Source organism: Macrobrachium rosenbergii, chromosome 50, assembly GCF_040412425.1.
Source record: "Macrobrachium rosenbergii isolate ZJJX-2024 chromosome 50, ASM4041242v1, whole genome shotgun sequence".
Classification (NCBI taxonomy): domain Eukaryota; kingdom Metazoa; phylum Arthropoda; class Malacostraca; order Decapoda; family Palaemonidae; genus Macrobrachium; species Macrobrachium rosenbergii.
Window position 1 is genome coordinate 37,206,707 of NC_089790.1, and position 22,872 is coordinate 37,229,578.

The 22,872-nt window shown below is 40.7% G+C and overlaps 2 protein-coding genes across 2 annotated transcripts in view; both read left to right on the top strand.

Moving 5' to 3' along the window:
* LOC136832840 (mutS protein homolog 5-like) overlaps nt 1-15,727 on the top strand; it is a 99,382-nt gene extending 83,655 nt beyond the window's left edge. The window contains exons 20-23 of the mRNA XM_067094495.1: nt 4,519-4,779; nt 6,932-7,069; nt 7,256-7,722; nt 15,124-15,727. The gene's annotated coding sequence lies outside the window, so the exon portion shown is untranslated. The remainder of the gene's footprint in view (nt 1-4,518; nt 4,780-6,931; nt 7,070-7,255; nt 7,723-15,123) is intronic.
* Nucleotides 12,482-16,264, top strand: LOC136832852 (dentin sialophosphoprotein-like). The gene is made up of 3 exons (XM_067094514.1): nt 12,482-12,577; nt 14,796-14,923; nt 15,124-16,264. Exons 1-3 carry the CDS (start codon nt 12,482-12,484, stop codon nt 16,262-16,264), a joined length of 1,365 nt encoding a protein of 454 aa, XP_066950615.1.
* Nucleotides 16,265-22,872: the final 6,608 nt, after the last annotated feature.

Below are 22,872 nucleotides of genomic sequence, written 5' to 3' on the forward strand. Positions count from 1 at the left end.
CAGCGCAGCAAGAATCTCATGTATATATTTGTATGTAGAATTTCCTGGCCTTTTCGCCAATATATATTTTATCACTGTATGTACATTATGTCTTATTATTATTTGATTAACTGTTAACAAACACAAATTGCTCTCATTCAGCGTGCGGTTCACAGAGACCTGGGGTTGGGCACCACATTTCCGTGTGCACGCTGCTATGTATACCTTATGCCCAGGTAATAAATCAATCAGTACCCAGTTCTGTCTTCTTTGACCTCACAACTGGTGACCCAAGGAGCGACGGTAAACACAGCGGTTTTGGCTTCGCCATTAATGGACTCACTACGGCCACTTCACCTTCAGAGAGCCTTTAACGGAACCATACAGCGACAAAGTCTAGACCTCTGAAAGCTCCTTCCTTGTAGAACACCCACGCCACTAACAGACTAATTACAGCATACCTTCTTCAGGTACATTCTGGCGTTCTTGAACGGTTTGGCCCTGCAATTTACAATTCATGTCGACCGTATTTAGAAGTCATTAACGGAACCACATGGCATATAGTTTTGACTTCTGACGAGCCCCAAACACCATTAACGGACTAAATACGGCGCATATTTCACGTTTTCGTGTGAGTCAAAATATCAGACACTGAGGTAGAAAGCCATTCCAAGGATACACAGATCTTCTGCATCCCCCTCTCGCCTTCGAAGGCAGAAATAACCCAGGCGATGAAACTGCCACCGTTCTCGCGGCAAAATACAGCATCTTGGTTCCTGCGGGCAGGCATCCATTTCCGTGTGGACAAGGAAACCAAAGCGGACGTCACCAAGACAAGGCTGCCGGAGGTGGTCTTCAACAGAATCACCCCATGGCCTCACAGCCGGGCTAAGTCAAGTACGAAGACCTACGAAAGAAACTCAACTCATGACACATGACCCATGCCCATCCCAGAGAGAGCCCAACGTGCCCTTGACCTGATGAACCAGCCCCTGGGGGACGCATCACCCAGGGATGCCTGGGACGAACTACGAGGTCTCCTGACGCTGCCGGGCTTCAACTCAGAAGACGAGGACAAATCCAGCCTGGTGTTACTTCCATCAGAGGTTCGAAAAGGATGCCAAGAATTGCAGAGCCCCCTGTTCTTTCACAAAAAACTAGGAAGGCAGCCATCCATAGCAGCAGTGGCCACAAACCTTAGAAAATTCCAGCCAGTAGGATTCTTCATCCACGACACCATATTGGGATGACGGATGCTGATAGACACCGGGAGCTATGCAGTCAGTATTTCCGCCGTCGGGGAAGGACTGTGACTGCATGTCCAGTGCCACAGCCGCACTATCGGCTGTAAATGGAAGTCCCATCCACTGCTACGGAACTCGGACCCACAGAATATCCATCCTGGGCCATAAATATGACCCTTCATCATTGCAGATGTCAAGTTTTCCTTACCAGGCGCCAATTTCTTGCACATCACGGACTGCTGATAGACGTTGGCCGAAAACACCTGCTGGATACTGGAACCTGCTGGTCCCAACCGCTCTCTGCCGGACCAGGAATGCCCGCCGTATGCTCCATCTCATCAAACAAATACAGCACCCTCCTACAAGAATTCCCAGATGTCTTCGAGCCAAGACTGCATCAGGTGCCAGGTACCCAGGCCAAGCACAGCATCCATCACCACATCACCACCACAGGCCTGTGACTTAACAGGAGCCCTGCACGGGGCCAAGATATTCACAAAAATGGATTTGCTCAAATCCTATTTTCAGGTGCCAGTACATCCCAACGACATTCCGAAGACAGCCATCATCACGCCATTCTGGACATATACCTTCTCCTACTCCACCTTCGGCCTCAGGAATGCTGGGGCCACATTCCAACGCCTAATGGACAACATCTTGGGGGACCTATCTTTCTGCGTCTGCTACGTGGATGAATCCTGATCTTCTCCAGGTCCCCAGAGGAGCACCTGGGTCACGTCCGGGCTGTGCTGAAACACCTTCAGGAGAACTGGTTGTTGTCAGATTCAACAAATATACCTTCAGAGTGGAGAAGGTAGACTTCCTGGAACATGAGGTCTCTCCAACATGTGTCCACCCCATTGCCTCCAAAGTGGATGCAGTGAAGGATTTTCCAACACCAAAAAAGATCAAGTTCCTGCAGGAGTTCCTCGGCAGGGTTAACTACTACCGACGATTCGTGCCGGATACCGCCCTCATCATGTATCCCCTAACCGGAGTGCTGATGAGGAAGCCAAAAGCACTGACTTGGGAAGTCCCGCAGCAAAAGCCATTCGAACAGACGAAGGCAGTCCTTGCCAAGGCCACCACCTTAACATATCAAGACCCCACCGCCCCCCCTGAGACTTACTACCGATGCCAGCAATGTCGCTTGTGGAGCCATGCTGGAGCAGATAGTAGACGGTTCCCCCTGCCCACTTACCTTTTTTAGCCGCAAGTTAAAGCTGCTGGAGACCTGCTACAGTGCATTCGACAGGGAACTGCTGGCAATCTACCAAGCCATGCAGCACTTCAAGTACTTCTTGGACGGCAGCCCATTCACCATCCTGATAGACCACAAGCCATTGGTACATGTGTTCACGAAGGCGGGAGACGCATGGTCGGCAAGACAACGAACCTGGTTGCTATCTCCAAATTCAGATACACCATCAGTTACGTCCCTGGCAAGACAAACACGGTAGCCAATGCCCTATCAAAGATTGAAATAAATTCAGTCCACCTGGCCGTAGACTACGAAGACCTGGTGAAGGAACAGGCCACAGACTCGGAAACAGTAGCTTACCGCACTGGAGTGGGAAGATGTGCCAATAAGCGAATCCAGATCGACACTTCTCTGTGACACCAGCACAGGCCGCCCACACCCCCAGATACCTGGGTCATGAAGAAAGCAGACGTTTGACATCATCCATGGGCTGTCCCATCCATCAGGACGAACAACAATGCGCCTGATGACAGAGAAATTCGTGTGTCACGGGATCAGGAAGGACGTACGAGAATGGGTGAAGAACTGCATACCATGCCAGACAAGTAAGATCACAAGGCACATGGAATCAGGCATCGGAGACTTCCCTCAACCACAGCGGTGTTTCGGGCACATCCACGTAGATGTCGTAGGTCTTCTGCTGCAATCAGGGGGTGCCAGATACCCCCTGACAGTCATAGACCATTCCACAAGATGGCTGGAAGCAACCCCAATGGTAGAAGCATCAACAAGCACCTGCGCTTATCCAAGTATCAAGTTGGATAAGCCGTTTCGGTGTGCCGGACGATATAACTACAGACAGGGGCCCGGCATTCTTGTCAGAACTCTGGGTCTCACTGGCACGCCTGATGGGGACAACACTCCACAGTACGACAGCATACAACCCTGCAGCCGACTGTATGGTGGAAAGGACCTACCGTTCATTGAAAGCAGCTCTGATGGCATGTTATACTGACGAGAATTGGAAGGCGCAGCTGCCCTGGGTCCTGCTGGGTCTCCACATCGCACCAAGGGCAAACAGTGAGGAATCTCCCGCAGAAAAAGTCTACGGTGAAGCATTGGCCATACTTGGAGAATTCTTCCCTACAGAGCTGGACGACCCAGGTACACTCCTTCCAAGACAAAGAAGTTCACGTCCTGCCGGAAGACTTTCGTGGACAAGACCCATAACTTCAGCCCAGAAGGCCTGAAAACCTGTACACACGTCTTCATGAGGAACAACGCCCACCGCCCACCCTTGACCAGACCATACAGAGGACCATACCGAGACATCAGTGGAACATCCAAGGCCTACCTCATCAACATCCATGGGCGGGGAGACTGGATATCTATCGATAGGTTAAAGCCAGCCTTCCTAATGGACAGCAGAACCCGGGAGGAAACCGGCAGATGTCCCAGAATTCCTCCACAAAACAAGACCTCGGATGAAGAGATCGGCACCCTGAAACAAGGCCGAGGACGTCCCAAGGGCCACACTAAGGATGTCATCCGCCCGGCACAACCGCTGGACAACTCAGCAGTCGAAACTGCCCCACAACCACAGATATCAAGAACTCGGGGTCAGCTCCTGCTCCCAAGAAGATACTGTGATTACATTCAACAGATCTTCCAATCATTATTTCATAGTAATTGTCTTGGGGAGGGAGTACTTGTAAAGACGTCTTCTTTACCCATTAATTGCGATCATGTATCACATCTAACAATGCAGCAAGAATCTCATGTATATATTTGTATATAGAATTTCCTGGCCTTTTCGCCAATATATATATTATCACTGTATGTACATTATGTCTCTTGTATTTGTTATTTGATTGACTGTTAACAAACACAAATTGCTCTCACTCAGCGTGCGGGTCACGGAGACCTGGGGTTGGGCACCACGTTTCTGTTCGCGTGTTGCTATGTATACTTTATGCCCAGGTAATAAATCAATCAGTACCCAGTTCTGTCTTCTTTGGCCTCACAATATCAATAATGGTGTAGAATTTGGTAAATATTATGACATAACTAAAAATCGTTATTCTTCCTTCCCAGATGAGCAATGTCTTGGACAGAGCCACGAGAGATTCCCTGATAATCATCGATGAGTTTGGTGCCGCCACCTACGAGAATGACGGTGCTGCCCTTTTGACAGCTTGTCTGGATTATCTGTGCCAGAGGACCATTCCTAGATACTCCTCACCACCTTCTCGAGAGAAACTTAACCCTTACTCTGCACCTCCACACGTCTTTGTCTCAACGCACCTTCTGCAGGTGTATGACCATCTACAGTACAAGGAGGCTGTGCACTGCTTGGTAGGATTTGTGGTGTTACACAGCTAAGTTTTAAAATGACCATTAGGGTTTATAGATTATATAGATTATTTTAGATGTTTACAATGCACAAATGGCTTATGTGACATTTCACAGGTAAACATAGATAAAATAACTTTCTAAACCAATAGGTCAGGGTCATCCCACAGGGACTGCATTAACCTCCTTTTAACATTTGCTCTCAGCTGCCTCCTCAGTATTCAGTTAAATGTCACTAGCTTCTCTCGACTATCACCAGTTAATTTGACATAATCTGTGAGCATTAATTATTTCATACTTAGTCACATCGTTCTCTCTCACCCACAAATTAACACTTATGTCCTCTACTTTTCCCGTCTCTCAATATCATATCCACATAACATTAAACTGGTTTGGAGACATATTCCACAACTATTCATCCATTTTATACCAGATCAGTCACTCTTCCCTCTCTGCACCCTTACTCAAGCTTCACTTTCATGAAACTTTGTTATTCTTAAAAAATTACCACCTACACGATACATCAGCACTACACATTTATTTATGTTATTTGTATCATAAGTTTTCATTATCTTTGATAAGCTACATAGACTTTTCCTTTATTCTCTGACTCTGCACATAGCTGTTTTACGTTCAACATGTTACCCATACACAATCTTTCTCTGCAAAATTCACACTTTTCTTTTCCTATAAAGCCTGACTGTTGCTTTCTTTGCACCTTTTGATTTCTTAGTAACTTTTCCTTTGCCAATATACACACACCTGTTAGCCAGCAAATTACTTCCCCCTTTATGATCATATGAATTTTGGCACCTTTCCTGTCTTAAGCCTTATTAATATTTTTCTTACACCTTCAGTAGTTTCAACAACATTTTCATATTTGCATGAACCTTTCAACACTCATCATTAACTCCTTCCTTTCATTCATCTACATTCCACAGCCTTTGAAAATTCTCCACCAGTCCAAGATTCAGTGGTTTAACTAGCGTTTGTGGCGCTCGGGGCGGACTCTGAAAGTGCCGCCCCATCCCGTGCTAAAAAGTACTAAAGTAGTGAAAATTAAACGCACATTTTAAGCCTTAACATCTCAGTCATTTGTTTTATTTCATAAACTAAAACAAAAACAACACAGCAGATTTACAACGGAACCCTACGAGCTTTGCTAGAAGTGAATTCGCTAATAACATCATCAAAGTCCAACTGATAACGTAATAATTTCATGCTCTATTGACAATATTGCGAGGTTTGGCAATCTGAGCTGACTCAGTTGATCTTAGATGGTTCTGATTAGTTTTTACTTGGAGAAGCCTCTCTCACAACTGGCTCAAATCATCTGCCTTTTGTACCTCTCACTCTTTTTTTTTTTTTTTTTTTGCAAGTCCCATTAATTTCTTTCTTCATTTTTTTGTCTCCTCAACAACACTCCCAATAAAATTGCTCATTCTCTCTAAAGGCTTCGTTTAACTTTCCACCACTCCTAATTTCTGTATGACATTTTTTTGTCTCCTCAGCTCAAACCTGCACTTAAAATACTCATTCTCCTCAGTAAAGCCTTCATTTAACTCTCCCACCACTCGGCTCCTACTGTACATGGGCTCTCCTCAAATATCTGTAATTCTAGCCCTCATTATAAGTACTCATTTCTGTGCTAATTTTATTTCTTTATGAAATTCACTGATCTCAATAATGATAATTTTAACCAAATTCAACTCTTCCTCTCCTACTGAAATTTTATTGTTTTCAAGTATGCTTTCACCAAGTAATGATTATGAATATTCCTCCCTACACTTTTTACCATTGCACCTATGGAGTTACTCTTTCATCTGTTTTATTGTAACATGATCTAAAAAGCTGTTTTGCCCTCATTTGCTCTTTCTGGCGTACACTTATGGACATTCTTGCTTATGTTTTAAATCATGTTATTTCCAGCAATCAAACTCCTTCCTTAACACATCACTAAGATTTTCCATTCTCACTCTTTCCCGGTACTCCAAACCTACCAACTATATCATATAACAGACAGTGATGGTCATTACTACTACTACTACTACTACTACTACTACTACTACTACTACTACTACTACTACTACTACTGCAGAATTTCCTTAGTTTCATCACCACTGTGCTAAAATAAAAATTTTTTTTTTTTTTTTAGGTTTTAGATGCTGTGGAGGAAGAAGGAAGGGTGGTGCCTTTGTATTTAGTAACAGAGGGCCGTGCCAAAAAGAGTTATGCTGCAGCAGTTGCTGAGCTAGCTGGTATCCCTGAGACAGTTGTTGATAGAGCTAATCGTGTAAGTTAATAAGTTTTCCTTGTCTTATAGTGTAGATATTAATTTGCAACAACATTTTTCAGCTTACTAAAGGTTTTCGTGAGATAGTTATTTTAATCTAAAATGCCAAATGCTGCCATTACTAGAAAGTAGGATATTGAAATACACTGAACTAAGCCGCCACTCTTTCTATAAAAAAATCTTTAGGTTTTTAAATACATTAGAAAGTGCCGCCTTCCTCCTAAATGGTCCATCCTTGATGACGAAGAAGAAAGAAAACGCTGTGAAGCAGTTGTTGCTCTCCTATTGTCACATGACCTGGAAAAGGACCCCTTAGATGAACTGCTATCTAAATTTCGTAAATTTGCACAACCTTCAACTGAATCCACGGTATCATCTGCTCCATCAACTACTGCAGGCATCAACTCTGTATCTAAAACACCTGACAGTGATCCAAACTCTCTGACACTGAATGCATCAAGAAACGATACAGCCAGCAATGCCAAAGCTCTTGAGCCTTACACAGAAGGCATGTCTCATGCTCCAGGAGAAATGGCCAATACTTCTCCGGATGACAAAGATGATGGTTTGGCAGAGCTAAGCTCGGACATGATATCATTGAAAATGTGTGTGGAAACTGTCTTTTCGTCAGGAAGTTCCAGCCCTTCAGCAAGGTAACAAATATTTCATAAATATAGGCCTAGTAATTTACCGATTATCCGAGTGAAATGCTGTGAACTGAAGCTCAGTTTGTTTCATAATGTATTTAGATGGTTAATGAATTAAGATGGTATCATGAGAAATCTTCAGTTGACATCATGGCATTCTTATACTGTGCTGAACAATTAGTGAGGTTTGTGCTCAAGATGGTTTCTTTTTGTTTTTTTTTTTGTACCCTACGTTAGGTTTCCTTACAAGACCAAAATCATACAGTCATACACAAGTTAATAAAACATAGACTCCACGGAAATTATAAGTATACCCTGCCTGCATAACACTTAATACATAAAACACTTCAAAAAAATGTCTCACAAAAACTTCATCACAATTGGCAAACTACATTTTCATGAGGTAGTATCAACACAAGCCATCCATAGGTAATGTATTTATACATATAAAATATATACGTATGTATATATATATATATATATATATATATATATATATATATATATATATATATATATATATAGTATATATATATATATATATATATATATATATATATGTATATAATAATATATATATATATATATATATATATATATATATATATATATATATATATATATATATATATATATATATATATATATATATATATATATATATATATATACATGAAGCTACAAATGTCGCTTAATATCCAATTCACGCTACCTTGGGAATATCCCAATGGAGAATTATCACTGAAGGAGAATTTATAAGTGATAAAGGTTCTTTGCAGTGTCCTTTCGGCCCCTAGCTCCAACCCTTCATTCCTCTTACATCCATGCATATTCTTTCTTCCACCTTACTTTCCACCCTCTTCTAATAATTGTTTCAGTGTGCAACTGCAAGGTTTTCCTCCTGTTACACCTTTATAACCTTTTCCTCTCAATTTTCCTGTAAGCACTGAATGACCTCATAGGTCCTAGTGCTTGGCCTTCAGCCAGAATTGTATATTCTGTGTGTATGTGTGGGTCTGTATATATGTGTATATATATACATATTGTATATATATATATATATATATATATATATATATATATATATATATAAATATATATATATATATATATATATATATATATATATATATATATATATATATATATATATATAGTGTGTGTGTGTGTGTAAATGTACTATATACGTGTGCATTACATACATGTGTATATATGTATATGTATGTATATCTATATCTATATATATGTACATATATGTATATATGCATATGTATATACATAAATGTATATACGTATATGTATGAAAGAAATAATCAACATATAATCATATATGTATATGATTATGTATAATGTATATATATTGTAAAGATGTCAGATGTTTTCTTTTCCCATTAATCACAATCATGTATCGCATCTATCAACGCAGCGAGAATCTCATGTATATATTTGTAGGTAGAATTTCCTGGCCTTTTCGCCAATATATATTTTATCACTTTAGGTATATTATGTCTCTTATTATTGCTATTTGATTGACTGTTAACAAACACAGATTTGCTCTCACTCAGCAAGTGGGTCACGGCAATCGAAGGTCGGGCACTGCGTTTCCGTCTGCACGTTGCTGTGTATACCTTTGTCCAGGTAAATAAATCAGTCAGTACCAGTTCTGTCTCTCTGACCTCACAACTGGTGACCCGAGGAGCGATGGTAAACACAGCGGTTTTGGCTTCACCATTAATGGACTCACTACGGCCGCTTTACCTTCAGAGAGCCTTTAACAGAACCAGACGGTGACAAAGTCTAGACCTCTGAAAGCTCCTTCCTCAGAGAACACCCACGCCACTAATGGACTAATTACGGCGTACCTCCTTCAGGTACATTCTGGCATTCTCAAACGGTTTGGCCCTGCCATTTACGATTCACGTCGACCGTTTTCAGAAGTCATCAATGGAACCACACGGCGTATAGTTTTGACTTCTGACGAGCCCCAAACACCATTAACGGACTAAATACGGTGCTTATTTCGCGTTTTTGCGAGAGGCAAAATGTCAGACACTGAGGTAGAAAGTCGTTCCAAGGACACACAGATCCTCTGCATCCCCCTCTCGCCTTCAAAGGCAGCAATAAGTCAGGCAATAAAACTCCAACCATTCTCAAGGCAAAATACCGCATCCTGGTTCCTGCGGGCAGGTGTCCATTTCCAGGTAGAAAATATCACAGACGAGGAAACCAAAGCGGATGTCACCATGACAACGCTGCTGGAGGAGGTCTTCAACAAAATCACCCCATGGTTGGACTCACAGCTGGGCAAAGTCAAGTACAGAGACCTATGAGAGAAACTCATCAACACATACTCCATGCCTGTCCCTGGGAGAGCCCAATGCGCCCTCGACCTGATGAACCAGCCCCTGGGGGATACATCACCCAGGGATGCCTGGGACGAACTACGAGGTCTCCTGATGCTGCCGGGTGTCGACTCAGGCGGACGGAGGAGAGAGATTAGCTTGTCACAGGAAATATTCCTTTGAAGCCTTCTGCAGGAGGACATAAATCATGGAAGCAGACGCCCTCTCAATAGACGAATTGGTGAATGTCACACACAAACTCCACGAGGCCACCAAGTTTTCCAAGCACGCCGCAATACCTGCAGCCTGGTAGCAGAAGAATCCAAAGTGGGGGACAACGAACACAGTATACAGGAAGAAGGCGCCACCACGGCAGCAGAAGACGAGACAAATCCAGGCTGGTGTTACTTCCATCGGAGGTTCGGAAAGGACGCCAGAAATTGCAGAGCCCCCTGTTCTTCCACAAAAAGCTAGAAAGGCAGCCACCCATAACAGCAATGGCAGCAAACCTTAAGGAACCCCAGCCAGTAGGCTTCTTCATCCACGATGCCATACCAAGACGATGGATGCTGGTAGGCACCGGGGCTATGCAGTCTGTATTTCCGCCATCAGGCACGTCCGGCACCGCAGCCACACTAGTAGCCACAAATGGAATCCCCATCCGCTGCTACGGAACTAAGACCCACAGAATATCCATCCTGGGCCATAAATATGAATGGCCCTTCGTCATCACGGATGTCAAGTTTCCTTTACTGGGCGCTGATGTCCTTGCACATCATGGACTGCTGGTAGATGTCGGCCGAAAACACCTGCTGGATACCGGAACCTGCTACTCCTGACCGCTCTCCACCGGACCGGGAATGCCCGCCGTATGCTTCATCTCATCGAACAAATACAGCACCCTCCTCCACGAATTCCCAGATGTCTTCAAGCCAGAACTGCATCAGGTGCCAGGTACCCAGGCCAAGCCGGCACCCATCACCACATCACCACCACAGGCCCACCAACATATGCCAAGTTCTGCCGCCTGCCACCCAAGAAACTCCAAGATACTAAACAGAGCATTCACCGAGAAGGAAAGGATGGGTATCTGCAAAAAGGCATCGAGTCCATGGGCGTCCCCCCTCCACATGGTGAAGAAACCAGACAGTTCCTGGAGGCCCTGTGGGGACTATCGTCGACTGAACCTAATGACAACACCAGACCACTATTCCCAACCAAACATGCAGGACCTAACAGGTGTCCTGCACGGGGCCAAGATATTCACAAAAATGGATTTGCTCAAGTCCTATTTTCAGGTACCAGTACATCCCAACAACGTTCCGAAGACAGCCATCATCATGCCATTTGGGATGTATACCTTCTACTCCACCTTCAGCCTCAGGAACGTGCCAGGGGCACATTCCAATGCCCTATGGACAACATCTTGGGGGACCTACCTTTTTGCGTCTGGTACGTGGACGACATCCTGATCTTCTCCAGGTCCCCAGAGGAGCACCTGGGTCACGTCCGGGCTGTGCTGAAACGCCTTCAGGAGAACGGTTTGGTAGTCAGATTCGACAAATGTACCTTCGGAGTGGAGAAGGTAGACTTCCTGGGACATGAGGTCTGCCCCATGGCCTCCAAGGTGAGTGCAGTGAAGGAGTTTCCAGTCCCAAAAACCATCAAATCCCTGCAGGAGTTCCTCAGCATAGTCAGTGAAGGTTTCTACCAAAACGTTTCAAATCCCTGCGGAGTTCCAGACATACGCCCTCGCCCTCATCACGTATCCCCTAACCAGAGTACTGAAGGGGAAGCCGTAAGCACTGACTTGGGAAGCCCTGCAGCAAAAGGCAGCCCTCGCCAAAGCCACCACCTTAACATATCAAGACCCCACCGCCCCCCTGAGACTTACCACCGACGCCAACAATGTCACCTGCCGAGCACTGCTGGAGCAGATAGTAGACGGTTCCCCCCGCCCTCTTGCTTTAGCCGCAAGTTAAAGCCGCCGGAGGCCCACTACAGTGCATTCGACAGGGAACTGCTGGCAATTTGGGATCTCCAAATGGGAGATTCAGGGTGTGCCTTGACACTGGCACTGGCGCAGGGCCTGGCACTAAAACTGAATTTGGTAGAGGCTCGTCACTATAAGTGGACAGAGCTTGGCACTGCTCAGGGCACTCAAGCAGCACTGGTAGCGGGTTTAAGATGGGTCCTTGAGGACTCTTAGTGCTTGCTTGAGTTTTGGAGGGGTTAGGACCCCTGAATTTTCCTGAATTACTAGGGGACTGGAAATCCTGTCGCAGGAGGAGGTCATAACCTCCAGGAAGGTAAGCAACTACTGCAAGAGTGCAGATTTTAGATCTGTGGGGTCTTGTGACCCTCAGTTTGTCAGTGGGGAGAATCATCTTCATGTGATTCATTCTCTCTATTGTGATAAGTTGATGCCTGTCAATGGTGGCCCCATAGGGGACCTGACCTTCCCTTATGGGGGAGATTTGCGCGCCAATGTCATCGAATACAGTGACCTGGCGTGCTGGGTAGTTATCTCGAGGAGGTGCCACAGATATGGGACCCTCAGCTGGAGGGCCTAAGGATTTTGGATTTGTAACTGCCAAAGCAATGGCGGGTGTAGCTGTTCTATTAGGTCATTTGCCCATAGGGCGGAGTGCCCATAAACCTCACAACTGGTGCAATAGTTCTTACTGTAGTCCTTGCTTGGCACTGTCTCAGTGGAGGGAGCAGGCCCTTTGCTTTTCATCCAAGAGCCAGACATGGCTCATTGGGGCGTTGTCCCATTTGGGGACTTAGAGGGAGTTTCTGGCTGATTCTCAGTCTTCAAGCGGCACTGTTCAGTGGGGTGCCCTGTCATTTTACAGTCTCCACATACTGGTTTCTTTGGTGGGTGTCCATTCTTGACAGGCGGTTGAGAGAGGCTTGAGGTAGACGCAGAAGGGTATATTTTATGCCCAAAGAAGACAATGCCTGAATTGTATTGAGGTTCCGGGAGGTGGGGTGTGGATTATTGTTATTCTGGGCATTTTAAGTCCAAGTGAGATTCGTTGAATTATTGGTACATCATGGAGTAAACAGCAATGTCTTAAACTTGTGGGGTATGGAGGTGGCAGGCTAATAAAGCTGCACTTCCTTTAACCATAAATTTTAGCATGTCAATGGAACGAGGAAGCATGATGCAATTGCTTTGAAAATAATTTATGCAAGGAAATTTTTATCCATTTGATTAACAATGACAGGTTTGGCTGATTTGTAGTACACATACAAGTACAATTACACTTAGTTTAACCACATTATCAATTATGACTTGGGCCATCGACAGATGGTCCCTTGTCTATCAATTTTTCCGAAGTTGTATTTCAACAGAAATATTACACATGCGCATTTGAGCCCTGATCCTCTTTTCCTGACGAAAGCAACCAGATTTGCCGAACTTTAGCACCAACATGCAGTAAATGTGCCTCGCTGTCGAACTTCTCAGCTCCAGAGGCCCTGTACTCCTTACACAGTTGGACTGTAGGACAGTCTCCCTGAGGGTGTTGTGCAATTGGAACTTTAAAAGTTCAAGCGAAGATGCACTGCATTACTGCCGTACAACAATTCTCCTTGTATTTTAATAATTTGCTTATATTTTTATCTATATATTTATTACTTTGTTAAATTATTTTTCTTTCCTAATAACTTATCTCTTCTTTCTGTTACTTCTTTCAAATGAACACCATATTCTTTGGAAGCTTGAATTTCAAGTTAGTGGCTCATGTGGGCTTGTACCATAGGAATAGGTTCATGTTCTGAATAATAATAATAATAATAATAATAATAATAATAATAATAATAATAATAATAATAATCAAAGCATGCTCTAATCAATGAAACAAAAAAGCATAACTCCATCACTTAAAAAAATAATGTAAGGAACCATTTTAATTTGTTTGATTAGGTCTGTGGTTGCAGAATCCTTGAAAAGAGATTTGGCATGTATTCATGAGTGGAGTAGGCTTTGAGGCATGAAGCTTGACCCTTCTAAAACTCAAAGTATGATAGTCAGTCAACCCAGAACACTTTTCTTTGCATCCTGATTTACAGTTAAATGGTACAGTTTTCAATGTCAGTGACACTTAAGATTTTAAGTATAACTTTTGATATCTTACAGAAATATTTTCGAATTTTTTGTGATGAAGCTATTACACATGTGTTTTAACTTTTTCTCTTCTTCCTTGTTTTGAGTATTGTTTACTAGTGTGGTCTTTGGCTGGAGGCTCTCATCAAACTCTTGGATAGAGTTGTATCATCAGAGAAATCTACTTTGCCAACTTTTAATGTTGACTTGTGGCACAGATGTAAAGCGAGTACATTATGTTTGTTGCATAAAATGTACTACAATCCTTTGCACTCTTCTTTACCTGACCTAGCTGTTTTGCTGACAACACGGGGCTGGCTGCTGCTGCAAACAATGTGTTGTTTTCTAGTTTCAGGTTTCATACTACTCATATTGCTAGGGGATTTATTTTGGCTACAGATAAAATGTGGAACAGTTTGCCTAGTTCAGTTGTGGACTCCTCTGATCTCCAAATGCTTCAGTGGGTAGCAAATTCATTCCTGCTTTCTGCTGAAGTTTCCTAAATTCAGTCGAATCGGTTGTATGTTCTATTCCCTCATATTTGTTTATTGATTTATCATTTTTCCTATAACTTGTCTCTCTTTGCAGGTTGATTTCCCTTTGGATCTCTCTTGGGTTTATAGCTGGTTGACCAGTTTTCAAAACCAGAGGCACTTAGGAACCGGATACATACTCAGAAAGGTGGAAAGGAAAATTTCCTTTTCTGGGATATGTCTGGAGATAATACTGTCACAGATACGGCTACTGTAAAGTAATGGGTATATATGAAAAAAAAGGCTAGTTAAAAAAAATTAGATATTTTGATGTAGCAGAATCCTTTCACTTGATAATAAAGATAATAAGAGTATCTTTTAACACACCTATGATTAGAATCTTAGATTATTACTGAATGATTTACAACTCAACCCCTGAACATTCTATCATTAAAAAAATTCCGTTCTATTTTTACAGATATATATCTCCATCAAGAGAAAAGGCAAGACATCCCCTTACCAGTTTAAACCACACATCTGCTGGATCATCATCAGTTTGCTCAAATACAGATAAAGACCCAACTCCTAAAAATGAAGAGACAACTAAAGCACTGAAACAGTCTAGCTTACAAAAGATAAAGAAGCTTACACCTGATTTGCAAAATTTCCAGTCACAGGCCAACCAGTGCATGACAAATTTTACATCACCTCTCTCAGGTAGGAAACGAAAACTTCCAGCTAGACCAGGATCACTTCACACGCCACTTAAAACGTCAAAAAGTACTTCTGATGTTATCCAGAGACCTCAAAAATGCCTCCAAGTTGATTCAAAATCCTCTTCTAATGGAGGGGATTCTTCTGAAAAGACCAAATCAGAAAAGCACCAAACTTCAGAAAAACGGCATCTGAATGTCACCAAACGAGAGACACTGAAGTTAACTCTCCAGGAGCAAGAGTGTCTCTCTGGGACATCCTGCAGCCAAGAGAGTTTACCGTTACATGAATCATGGGACCCAAACTCAGCAGGTAGTCAACATGATAAGCACGGTTTGCAGAGTTTGGTATTTTATAAATTAGAAAAAGAGAGAAAATCTACATTCAGTTTCCAAGACTCCTCTTCAGACACAAATCTAGCCACTAATACATCATCGACCTCAGAGAAAAGGAAAGGAATTTTTAGTGATTCTTCGCACAGTCCTCAAACCCCTTCCAAGGATAACTCAGAGCTCTCTTGCAATGAAAAAACACCAGTAAGGACAAGGTTAAGAAAGCGCCAAATTCCAGAGAAACTGGAAATGGCAGACAGTAAAGGAGCTGTCAACATATGTTTTCAGTATCAACAGTCTCCATCTAGCACTCAGGAGAGTTTACCCTTACCGAAGAATTGGATGGCAATGGTTGATCAAGAAGATACTCAAGGTTTCCATATTTCATTATCGACGAGCTTAAGCAAAAAAATAAAATCAACAACTAATTTCCAGCATCCTGTCTCAAGCACAGATAATGCAGCTGAAATCTCATCATCATCCAACACAGATAAAACAGAACCTGTGCTAACACCTGAGGCTCCTTATTTGAAGAGTTTTTTTGATACTCCTCAGAGCCCTGACAGATATTAGTGTAATAGCGTGGAAGCAATTTTCTTCAGAGGCAAAGATTTCAGCTCGTGGAACTATTATGCCTGAGATACTGCATCCAGCAGTAGTCTATAAAGACCAATACCACCTTACCTCCCAAGATTATGACCAAGAATCTAATTCTGGAATGACGTATACAGGAAAGCTTTCTTTTACAAAGGAACAGGGTGCCAAAATTACTTAGTGATAAGGACACTTAAATTATTCACAAAAATTCAGAAGAACTGTAAATTTAGGAAATTCCTTAAGTGATGAAAAAGGGAAGTAACTTTTTAAATACAGTATATTATTTGACATTTATATAATTTTAGCTATGTTTGACAATATTTTGTAATTTGGACCTATTGATTATCTGACAGAAATATCAACTGTATGCAGAATGCATGGACAGTGTTTCTGCATGTGAGCCTGAATACTGTATGTTCATTTATACAAACATGCATATATATGTACATTTATATATCTATCTATCTATCTATCTGTCTGTCTATATATATGTGTGTATATATATATATATATATATATATATATATATATATATATATATATATATATATATATATGTGTGTGTGTGTGTGTGTGTGTTAGAAAACCGCATATACTCGTATAGTGGGGATAGCCACGGGCTAGCAACCTCAGTGAATTACTAAATGAAAAGGAAAAGTAACACTTACTATTGAAACCACTCCAGGCGTAGAGGAAACACAATATATGTATGTGTACTGTTTTAAACAAATATATAGTATACAGTACTCACGTTTTATACAGGCAGGCAGCCTGTTTACGGTTGGAACTTGGTTCATGAAATGCCTTTTGGAGACAAATCTCTGACATAGATTGAAAATGATGACATCAACCTGGGTGGTCCGTAACAAAAACCACCCTAGGGAGTACCTAATACAACAGAGCAGTATTCTGAACTCTGCTGGTATGTGCCAAGGGACTACAGCACTGTGCATGGCCCAAGACATTCTTTATTTTGTATTTATTTTCTGAAGTCACTTTCACCGTTGCCTTCTCCCAATTTCTGTTGACTAATACAGTATATTAAAATTTTCAACATTTCCTCCATGGGGGTCTATTGTTTCTCAGAACAGCTGAGACGAATGCTGAAATAAATTTTGCTGTACTTCTGTCTAGATATGGTAGTTTTTAGTTAGCACAAGCTGTTTCATGCATGCTTCAAGCCATCGCGTGGTGGCTAAATGGCACAGTGTTTGGTTTAGCGCTTCACAAAGACAAAATAAGGCATTATTTAGTCTCAAACTAGTCCCTCTTATGCACCATCTACTTAGGGTTAACCATAGGCATACATATTTTTTTCAGCTCTTACTTAGAGTAAGGTTAGAAGTGTACCTTGCAGAACCAGCAATTCTTAGTATAAAAAATCATAGAGATAATAGAAATAGTTCCTGGGCCAATTGCATTTTACATCCATCATGGACAGTGTGGCAAGGCCATCCTAATGCAAGCAAGCAATTTAATGCTGTCAACCTCCAACCCTTGCAGAAGTAACTCAATCTTCTTTCTTCGTCACAAAATAAAAGGGAAGCCATTGATATCATAAGGCAGTTCACATAATAGTGATCATATGTTGCCCTTGCCCTCCATCACTAATCAACGTAACTTTTGCTTCTCTTGCATGGGGTTTCCCACACTTCATTGAAATTGGAAGGTTAGGCTGATGCAAGCCAAACCTCCAAAGACTGTCACAAACTTCCTGAAGCAGCTTGTCTAAAGATGGGTTTTCATAACCAGTTTCACTGTAATAATTTAACATTCAAGGTGTAAATTGTCACAGACGAGAAGGCTTCGCCAGGTTGACAGTTTTCATGATCTATGGGTGAGTGTAGCAAATTATCTCAAAAATGTTGGAGTGGGCTAGGGTATTTTTCCATCAGTTTTTTTACATCAGAGGTGTGTTGTAATGCACACAAGCTCTTGGAGCAGACTATTCTCAGATCAAGAAGGTGTCTTGAAATGGATCATCTGTTGGAGGGACCTGTTTAAGAAAAGGTAGTCACCTGTATTATCTACCCTTCTCCTATATTGGGGATAGACACATTCACACGGAAACAGAATAGATGGAATGCCATTTATTTGTCTTCCAAGGTCTAATAATTCTCAAGATTCAGTACAAGTCAAAGGGCTCCAGAAGTGCCACCTACTTGGTGACTTCGTGTTGGCCAGCGCAAACCTTGATTGTTATTCTCATAGAGAATCAATTATAGGTTCCAACTTAGACAGTAGCTTCTCTGACCGAAACTCAGCAAAAGACATGCCCTCTAGCATCTTCATATTCATACTTTATGAATTACATTTTTAACAGCAGACAGCCCCTGAAGGCTGTAGCTTCAGAGATTATCATGTCAGTGAGGCTGTCCTCCAGTAATCACTATGGACCTCAGTGGAACAACTTTACAGCTTTCATGAGATGGTGACTTTTCCCCGTGGATATCTGACAAAAATGTATTCTTCAGGCATAGCATTTTTTAGCACAGTTTAAGAACCAGGGGTTCAAATCATCAGAACTTCTTGAGCACCTTCAACCAGCCTGCTGGAGTAAGCTTTTGGTATTGCTTTACTGATATCTTAAAAGGCCATTATAAAGCCTGATGCTTGTAACAGAGCAGTATCCTGGACAGTGGTAAAATATCAGTTTCTTATATAGGGACCTATTCTCTGAAGAACCATCTAGTAAGCTATTCTAGAAAAATGCCTTTCTAATTTCTGTGGTCATTGCAGGATTACTGAGGTTCAGACACTGAAGATGGTGTTCCACTCCATTAATTAATAGGATGATTCTTCCTCATCCCAGGTCTCAGCTTTATTATTAAGAACAACCTCTGCCCAAACACAAATTACAGTTAATAACTTACTCAGGTTGTCCCCAGTCAGTGATATGTTGAATCTAATAGTTTCTGCAAAGGGGATCCCCTATGATTGTTTGGGCTTTAAATGATTGTTCGTTGGATTGAGCTAATCTTTACAGTTGTAATTTCTTTCAACATCTGCCTAGCTTTTGTATTTCTATAAGCCAGCGTGCTTATCTAGCTAGTGGTAGAGGTTGCAACTAACCAACTTTATTTTATTTTTACCGAATTTGCCATAAAAGAAAATAACTATTAAAGGTAATGCCACTTTTATCGTTAATCCTGTGTTTTACTATTACGTTAGACCCACTAAAATAATTATTATACTGAATTTTTAAAAAGATTTGTAATTAGTCATTTCATTATACTGTTTACATAAAGCGACTGATAAATTTGGCATGAAATATCCATCAAACTTCACCACTCACTAGGTGTGTCAGGCGAACTATTATGCCGCTTTTTGTCAAAGAAATACAGTCCCCCTTTGCACTAGTTTCATTTGCAATGAAACTGTTGCATGATTTATGTTGCTAATGCACTTCTGAATGTTCTGCTGTCCTACTGGTTACATGGGAGAATGTCTGCCCGAAAATAAGACTTACAGTACATAGAACAAAGTGTCTTTGGTACATTAAAACATTGTCTCCAGTAATTAAGTAACTGCTGTCCACCTTTCACCTTTAGAGATGGAATTTTTGTTAGAGGTTACGCTTTCACTGGTTCTCCGTATCTTTCAACATTTCAGGTTCACTATCGCCAACAGAGATGACTCATACCATTCATAATGGTTCCAGAGGCATCCCAGTAGATGGTTTGCGAAACTTCGCTCAGCTGATTCTGTAAGGTACTTAACTAGTCCCGGTAGGAGTAAAGGAGGCCCTGGTTGACAATTGTCGTTTTTTATCAATTATGGAATATTTGTGAGATTTTGTCTCCAGAAGGTGTTTCTGGGCTCCTCTGGCACTAACTAGAAAATTGTAAAAAACACCTTTTTTGACGACACCGAATCCCACATAAGGAGAACATGAAATTACAGAAATACATGAAAAAGTACATTTTTATTGGTTTGTTGACTAAATCTCTAGACTATCATTGCAGTACCCAGAAGGCTAGAAATGTGATTTTTTTTTCCAAGGATGTCATTCATTAACCAATATTTTCTCCCTCTCCCCCTCTCAAAAAAAAAAAAATCAGGTGTAGGGTAGGTATAATTGTAAAAGAAATGTTGAGTCTATATTTACCTGATTATTAAGTATTGAACTTTGGTCAGTGTAAAATTTGTTTCATTGGTATTTAGGAAATAGGAACTTTTCAACAAGCAAATAAACAGAGCAAAAGACATATGGTATATTCTTTTAACTGAGCCAAACCACTCAGGCAATTTTCCTAGACATGGAGGAGCGAAAAGTTACTGAAGAAAGCAGCAGCAAAAGGAATTTAACTGCAAAAATAAAAACTATACGCCTATTGCTACACACGATAGCCATAACCAATTAGTAATATTCTAAAAATGCAGGGAATGTGTTGGGACAATAGAAATTAATAACAAGAACCATAATATAAGTATTTACACGAGCATTACATGTATCCGAAGTCAAAACTAATTCTGCAAAATACATGTTAAGACACTGTACACAAAGTGTAACGTTCAATATACAAGAATTATAGACTGAATTAGTTAAAAAGATTATGCTACACACATTGTAAATATAATTATATATATATATATATATATATATATATATATATATATATATATATATATATATATATATATATATATATATATATACACAGTATATGTGTGTGTGTAGCATAATCTTATGTTACTAATTTAGACTATAATTGTATAATATATATATATATATATATATTATAATTTAGACTATAATTGTATACAGTATATATATATATATATATATATATATATATATATATATATATATATATATATATATATATATATATATATATATATATATATATATAATATTAAGTTTTTACTCTGACCTTTACTGTATTAGTGGCTCAGGGATCCACTTTAGGGTCTGGCTGATGGACAAGGTCTTACCATAAAAATGATAAGCTCTGACTGCAATTGCTAAATCAGGTAGAAACTCACAAAGAAAACGGGCTAAAGGCCTTACTTCAACAAGGAACTATTGAAGATAAACACTTGGGTTTACTTTAAATGGAATGTATTTACAATTAAACACGTCAATCAGAAGAATGGGGAATGATAGGCGGGTAAAACAAAGTTCTGCCACGTGGTCAAATATTACAGCAATTGTTGAAACACTGAAGAATCTATGGGTTAATCCTCTTGAAAGGGATACTAAAGATTTGGTTGCAGTGGCAAGGCCACGACAAGGAGCACAAGACAAGCAGTTGTTTCCACAGATAGCAACACTGTCTGCAATTGAGAATGCAAGTGGTTACGTAGGGAAAAATAACGACTTTGAGCAAATCGAGTGTTGCACATAGGGTGCCAAGGCAACTCGATTCTCATGCGAGATGCTTATGTTAAAATAACACACTGTACTAGCTAAGTCAGGTCTTTGTGAGAAATCACACTTCAGAAAAGAAAATGAAATTCAGTAAAAGATCAAAAGATATGTGACTGTTCACAGAACCTCAAACCAGGTCATTACCTTAAAATGGAGTGATGGAGAGCCTCATCGAATTTCACCAGAGATGGAGGGACGAGTTTAAATGAGTTGCACTGGTAAGTTACTTTGGGGGGCACAAGATGGCCATGAGGGATAAGCTCAAACGGAGCAAGCAAGGGGCAAGTGTGTGGGTTCAACTGCCAAGAGGGTTTCTGAGGTTTCTGAGGGTTTCTCTTCGATGGCGATTGGAGCACTGGCGTCTGCTGTCAGGGGTCAAGATGGTGGCCAAATCATGAGAGATGCAACCTTCCATTTTCTATCCAGGTTACCTCTGGCAACCACATGTTTGCTGGTTGGTATGGGGCGACTCAACTTTTCTCCCAGACTTCATCCCATAGCTGGTTCGTCCGAGAGGCAGGATTTTCATCTCCATTTGCCTTTATTTGAAAGAGGTCTTTTGAGCAGTCACCAGGTCTAGGAAAGATTAAGAGATTTACAAAGGGGGAAGCATGGAGAGAACTTACGAAGTGTCTGAGTTTTGTATGCCCTTCCTCAGTTAGTTATCAGTACGAACAATACTTCATTTACGTTATAAGACAGTTTGGAGGTTGAGTCAACACTAAGTGGTTTCTCACTTACAATATATATATATATATATATATATATATATATATATATATATATATATATATATATATATATATATATATATATATATATATATATATATATATAATATATATATATATATATATATATATATATATATATATATATATATATATATATTATTGTATATATTATGAGTGTGTTGGTTTGAGATTTGAAAATTAGTAATCTTCAATACATACATTTCAGTCTTTAGCATACATACATACATAACACACATACATACATACATACCCTGAAGATGACTTTGGAATAAAGTTGAAAGTCTTGGTACCAATTCCTTTTATTTTCACGTGAGGACTTATTATATATATATATATATATATATATATATATATATATATATATATATATATATATATATATATATATATATATACAATATATAAAGCTCATGATTGAAATACACTAAGTATTTTGCAATTTACGTATTGCATAG